This window comes from Sinocyclocheilus rhinocerous, unplaced genomic scaffold, assembly GCF_001515625.1.
Source record: "Sinocyclocheilus rhinocerous isolate Xijiao unplaced genomic scaffold, SAMN03320098_v1.1 scaffold140, whole genome shotgun sequence".
In the NCBI taxonomy this organism is placed as follows: domain Eukaryota; kingdom Metazoa; phylum Chordata; class Actinopteri; order Cypriniformes; family Cyprinidae; genus Sinocyclocheilus; species Sinocyclocheilus rhinocerous.
In genome coordinates this window covers 4,019,299-4,026,274 of record NW_015642053.1, presented here as the reverse complement: position 1 = coordinate 4,026,274, position 6,976 = coordinate 4,019,299, and the positions used below count along the sequence as shown (strand labels likewise).

General features: G+C 37.3%; 1 protein-coding gene across 2 annotated transcripts in view; it reads right to left on the bottom strand.

The window, feature by feature from the left end:
- The window catches only part of LOC107755548 (attractin-like protein 1), a 98,863-nt gene extending 93,512 nt beyond the window's left edge, over positions 1–5,351 (bottom strand). For both annotated transcript variants that reach the window (XM_016572417.1, XM_016572418.1), the window contains exon 1: positions 4,236–5,351. In XM_016572417.1, the coding sequence (XP_016427903.1) occupies positions 4,236–4,471 (236 nt within the window). In that variant the 5' untranslated portion in view covers positions 4,472–5,351. The remainder of the gene's footprint in view (positions 1–4,235) is intronic.
- Positions 5,352–6,976: the final 1,625 nt, after the last annotated feature.

The following is a 6,976-nucleotide window of genomic DNA, read 5'->3' as shown; positions in this document are numbered from 1 at the left end:
ATCACAAAGGACTGCGCCATCTGACCAATCACAGCAGTGAGGGCTCACGGAAAGGAGGGGTTTAGAGACACTGATTCTTTGAACTGCTTCGCACAAGTCGAAAACGAACGTGTTTTTTGACCTTGCATGAATGTAAACCTGTTTTAGGAGACTCATAAAACAATATTAGCAACCTTAAGAATGGCATAATAGGGGCACTTTAAAATTACTTAATGCACTTCAAACTAACATGAACAAGCAATGAACAATCGTATTTTTATGAACTAATATTAACAAAGATTAATAAATGGGTCAAAGACGAGATGTCACCATTTTTGTGTCCGCATCAAATTACATTTACAAATGTCATTTTGTAATGATTTTACCATTACATCTTTAATGACTCACCGTCATGTTGTTCCAAACCCATAAGACCTTCGTTCATCTTCGGAACACAAATTAAGATATTTTTGATGAAATCCAAGAGCTCTCTGACCCTCCCATAGACAGGAAGGGTCCTACCACGATCAAGGCCCAGAAACGTAGTATAAGGACATTGTTAAAATAATCCATGAGACATCAATGGTTCAACCGTAATTTTTTTTTCAACCGCTATTTTTGTTTTCTTTGCACACAAAAAGTATTCTCGTAGTTTCGTAAAATTACAGTTGAACCACTGATGTCACATGGATTATTTTAACTATGTCCTTACTATGTTTCTGGGCCTTGATCGTGGTAGGACCCTTGCCGTGTATGGGAGGGTCAGAGAGCTCTCAGATTTCATCAAAAACACCTTAATTTGTGTTCCGAAGAAGAACGAAGGTCTTACGGGTTTGGAACGACTTGAGGGTGAGTAATTAAATTACAGAATTTTCATTTTTGGGTGAACTATCCCTTTAACAATTTTCCTCTAGTTTTAAAGCTGATTTCAAGAAAGCATTTTGTATATCATCAAGAAACTACATGACATGAAGTGTGACATTCTAAAATTCAAAAAAATAATTACACACTGCAGAGACAATATATTGGACAAAACCAACCGAAGTTTTAAAAACATTTAAACAGTTTCATTATCGGTTTATTTCTTATTATTTCTTTCAACTTCTGCAAAATCGTTATGAAGTCAAGTAATCTACTGTAGCTTCATGTTAAGTGTGAACTTCGGTATAGAAAAAGGAAGTTACATCATGAGATGGCACAACCACACAAAGCCACAGAAGGCTACATCATGAAGTAACTGCTCAAGAAATTTACAAAGCACTCACATTTAACAATAAAGTTGACTCTATTTGAAAATTAACTTGCCATTGGTTGGACATTGATAACTGGTATTGCAAAAACCTAGCTAATATTTCATTTTGTTAAATGTCTGTTTTCAGTTGTTTGTTTTTTTTAATTCAGAGAAATAAAAATAAAAAAAGAATTAAAAATTATGTTCATCCTTATTTCTTGTTATATTTTAACTTTGAGCAGACACACCCTGGTCTCTATCTACATCATTATGCACGGTAATTGTTGCTTATGAGTCTGAAACCTAACACAGGTTATTAATAATTCTGCATTCTCATAAAAAACATCTGCACAAGCAAGCCATGGCCGAAACAATGGTGTCGCACACCAGACACAATTTCTATCCCATGTATCCATTTAGCCAGTCTTTATAACAACAAACTGCTATCTGTCAGGACGACAGACTTTGTTGTTTGATCATGCATCTTATGGAGCATCTAATGGGTGATCACACAGTACGACATGCTCCGATAATAACTCAGTACTTCCTGGTCACCTGGACCAGCATGAAAGGCCCAACAATGGTCGAGAACATCAAAACAGTTAATTTCCTTTCATTCAGCTATTGTTGGTTTCAACCTTTGTTATACAGGTCTAAGTGTCAGGCTGAAGTTTAGTTTGAGTGCCAGCACTTATAAATGCCAATAGCATCCTCTTGGCTGCTTCTAAGATGGAGAGAAGAAGGAGGTCTTTGTTGCATCCGACGAGAGCGGGATGCTATTTTAAGAAACAGTGCAGGAGCTTTGTTCAAGAGTTTCATTTATCATACAGCTGTCAAACTAAGATCGTTTAAAACTAAATCATGTCTACCCACAGTACCTTTGACATCCTTTGAGAAGACAAAGGCACAGAATCAATAATGAAAGTATAGTAGATCTTTGAAAACACTCATCAGATCATGTCTGTACAATTATTTAAATACTAATATAAACAGTGTGTGTGAAGTACAGGGTTACTGCAGGTTTTATGAAGGTAAATTGAAAACATTTTTAAGAACAAATAAAGAAAATCTAAGCAATAAATTGAAGGCAGCACATCAATATGCTGTTTAAATGTAAATGTCTAGGGAGCAGACAATGAGTTGTATTGGCAGCACTTCAAATTCAACCTCCAACACATCTTTTCATTACTTTTTTATTAATTTTACAAAACTAATGGCTATGGCTTAAGGCTTTCATAGCTTTGCTTACAAACACTAGAATATGAAAATAACTTTTACTGATCACACTGCAATTCTTGCTCAGTATGTTTGTCTTGTTTTCCAGCAAAAAATATTAAGATACATTTACTTGATACAGAAGACAAGTCTTGTTTTTTGTGAAACTGATCAAAATGAAGTAAGTTTGATATAAAAAGAATAGGCCTATCTGCCAATGGGTTCAACTTAATTCAAAATGAAAACAAGTTTTCATGCCCCAAATGTTTTCTTATTTTTAACAAACTCACATAGTTTCTCAAAAAATAAGACTTCATATCTTCATTTTACATTTCAAGGAAAATTACATTTAAGGAAACACTCCACTATTTTTGAAAATAGGCTCATTTTCCAACTCCCCTATAGTTAAACATTTGAGTTTTACCATTTTCGAATCCATTCAGCCGATCTCCGGGTCTGGCGGTAGCACTTTTAGCTTAGCTTAGCATAGATCATTGAATCTGATTAGACCGTTAGCATCTCGCTCAAAAATGACCAAAGAGTTTCTATATTTTTCCTATTTAAAACTTGACTCTTCTGTAGTTACATCGTGCAGCAGGCTCAATGATATTATGCAGTGCCTGAAAATAGGCTTATTGGAAGTTACCTAGCTGGGACTATTTTCAGGTGCTGCGTAATATCATTGCGCCTGCTGCATTCATGGTACGGCAGCAAAGTTCCTTGATTATTACGCCGGATTGAGATTATAGTTCCTAGCCATATCGGCCTAGAAAATCGCAACTTTTCATTTTCCGTCGGTCTTAGTACACTATGTAACTACAGAAGAGTCAAGTTTTAAATAGGAAAAATATCGAAACTCTTTGGTCATTTTTGAGCGAGATGCTAACGGTCTAATCAGAATCAATGATCTATGCTAAGTTACAGCTAAAAGTCCTACCGCCAGACCCGGAGATCAGCTGAATGGATTCGAAAACGGTAAAACTCAACTGTTTAACTCTAGGGGAGTTGGAAAATGAGCCTATTTTCAAAAATAGAGGAGTGTTCCTTTAAGGATGTTCAGCTATTTCTATGGAAAACAAGACAAAACACTGAGGAAGATATCAATTTTTTGCAATGCTTGACATTATGAATTTAAGAATTTTTTTGTAAGATCTTTTAATGCCTTAATTTGTGGAATTAAGACTTCTTAGCAAACTTCATTTCTGTGTGCTAAAAGTACTAAACTTTAATTCAACCAAACTGTGCCAGGACTCATGGGATTCACCAGGAGTATACCAAGAAAGATTTCAATGTGGAAATGAAATCTAGATTTTAAGCCACATGAAAATAGTCTGAGAGGAGGGAGCAGTCAAGAATAAATGCCCCTCATATCAGTTTTAACCAGATAGTGCACATATGTGAAAAGTCCCTTTCAAGTTATCCAAATTTCCCAGACAAATATGAAAATTCAGCAATCAGTAACATGCTTTACATACGATTGAACATACAATGGACCTGTGTTCCTTCCTGAGCATCACAATAACAAAACTTTAAATGTGAATAAAATAACAATGAAAGAAATCACATACAAAGCTGTCGCTGAGGAGGTATCCTTACATCTTTATATCGTGTCTACCCCTAAATGGTAGATATTAGTACCTTTGGAAAGGGCACCGTATCAAGTGACAGCTTCGTACCTTTTTTCCTGAAAGTTCATGTGCACCCATGATCAGTGAATTTGACACACAAGCACTTGCAACATGCTTTCATGTTCCTCCAGAGCTGAAATCAGTCCTATTTAATAAACATAAATGCCTTTTTAAATACTCACTTGAATCTTCCCTGGCAGTGTTGACACTGGTCCCCAACCCATCCACGATCACAGACACAAGATCCGTTCACACAGCTGCCTGACAGGCAGCTCTTCTCGCAGAGTTTAGATGGAGAGCCGTCTGAAATCAGCACCAGGGAGAACATCACACACAGCCATAAATATCTCTGCATGCCCTGCAGTCTCTGTCTGACCAGAATCAGTTCAGGTCTGAGTATCTTCTTCCCAGCATTCATGGTTTAGGGATGCTGCTACTGTTGCTGAATTGGGTATCAATATCTTAGGGCCTTTCTTCCCTGCTTACTGGTGCCCAGGTTGTTTCAATTATAACAGCAGGTGGGATCCGTTCACTTATAGATCATGAATATTCCTTAAATATGAGCGATCGTTTCCCAACGCGTAAGCAATCGTTTAATTGAAAACCTCCAGATCCGAGTGTAATATGGTAAAACGAGCATAAACACAGGCATATTAAATCATCTGTCTCGCCTCATTGTGTTTCTGAACAAGGGCAGGAATTTCCTACGTTACCTCCTGCAGTTACAGGGCTGAAAAATAACTCCCCCTAACATTGAAAAAAATCTTTCCTTCCAGAGCATTACCATAAGTGATGAGATATTTCCAGCTTTAAAGCATCATATTATTCAGCAGTCTTATTTTGATCCCGTCCGCAGCCATTTTAAAGCGTAAACACTCAGCTGGCTGTCCAAATACACTGCTGGTGTGCTTTAAAAGCCTTTAAACCGTGAGCTTTTCGTGGCTAACGTTCATATGCCACGGGAAAAACGCTAAACGGAGAAGGTTTCAGAGTGAAAAGCATCCTTTATAACCGCAGCAGTCAGTAACACGGATGTTTTTTCTGCTGTTGTCCGTTGCGCTGAGGGATTTGGAAAACCTGAGGAACTATCCGTTATCCGCATATTTGTTCGCTGTTTTTCAGGCTCAACGTGATAAACTCCTTAACGAAAGCCTAGACCCTCCGTGTATGTATATATCCTCTTCGTCCCAGTGCGCTGAAACCCTCTCAGTGTGTGAATTTTGGCCCCCTCGACCACCGTTTAAGCTCCCATATAGTACGAACAGCTCGCGCTGGCTGCTCCTCAGGTTGGAGCAAACTCAACACAGCGATGTCCGCGGCCGCGCATGCGCAATGGAAAGAGGCCATATTTAAAGAGACAGTGACCAGTGCGTCCCTGGAATGTAGATTGCAGTACTTGAGAAGCTTTGTTACACATTTTGTCTTCAGGAAGTGTGTGAAAACCTAACTTCCTACCGCTATTATAGTTTTTTTTTTTTTACAATGTACCAATTTCAAAACACAGTCCAGAATGCTCCATGCACTATATTGACTACAGTCATGTATATTATCACTGAATATGAAGGTTTTATGACCCAGATTTCAATCACATTTTCAAGCCCCCATCTCAAATATGAACTTTGTCCTTCTCTTGAGTGTTAAGGTGCATATCAATGCACTATGTGCTGCCAGCTTAAGTAAGGCTGAAATACTGTATGATGTCCAGCTCTTTGGGTTCATTTATTAGCGTCAAACTTTCATGCACCTCAAATATATGCTCTCCTATACAAGTAATATGAAGCAAAGATCGTTTAGGTTTGGTAATTTTTTTATTTTTTTTTTTAAATGTGCTTGCTTCTATCATGCTCACCAAAGTTGCATTTATTTGATCAACATACGGTAAAATAGTATTATTGTGAAATATTATTACAACATAAAATAACTGTTTTCTATTTTAATAATATATTTAGAAATGTAATTTATCTCTGAGATCACACAGTTGAATTTTCAGCAGTTATTACTCGTTTTCAGTGTCACATGATCCTTCAGAATTCTAATAAGCTGATTTGGTGCTCAAGTTACATTCATTATTATCACAGTTGAAAACGATTATGCTGCATTTTTTGTGGAAACCATGATACTTTTTTCAGATTACATTAATGGATTGAAAGAACACAAGAACAGCATTTATTTTAAATTGATTTTTTTTGTAACAGTGTAAAAGTCTTTACTGACATAGCCTATTTGCTCAATTTAATGCATCCTTGCTGAATAACAATAACAAAGTGAAAGTATACGGTTTGATCTAACATTCATATAGTACAGAAAGCAAACGCTAGGTTGGATCTCTTTAAGACCGTAAAAAGTAAAACATATATTCACACAACAGTAAATCTGTTGTTATACAGAATGTAATTGTCAGGGAGTCTCACCACCGTCACCTCAGTCATCACAGTCACCAGCCCCAGTGCACACCAGAGCCCAATCGCCTGAATACTGATTGCCCGCACCTGTCTCAGAATTTAAGTTAATGGTGTTTGTGGTCACAGTTTCATTCGCGGATACTTTATGTCAGATACTGACTGACCAATATTGACAAGCCTACAACTTGGATACGATTCCTAAAAGTTTCACACTTACAGCACACATTACAGACATTGATGCACAAACGCGGATATGTTCTACATGTCTACAGTATAAAGAATGAATAAACCAGTCTTATTAAACTCACTCATCAGAATCTTCGGTAATCCTCTGCAAACTTTGCCACAGCTCATTCGGTTCTTGTTGAGTCCTCTGTAATCCTTGGCAAACTTCGACAGTTGAAGTTGGCTCAATCGGTTCTTTTTGAGTTCGATTCAGTTCAATTTGTGAAACGGCTCAACCGGTTACTTCCTGAGAACTGGCTCAAAAGAACGATTCGTTCAAGAACCGAACATCACTA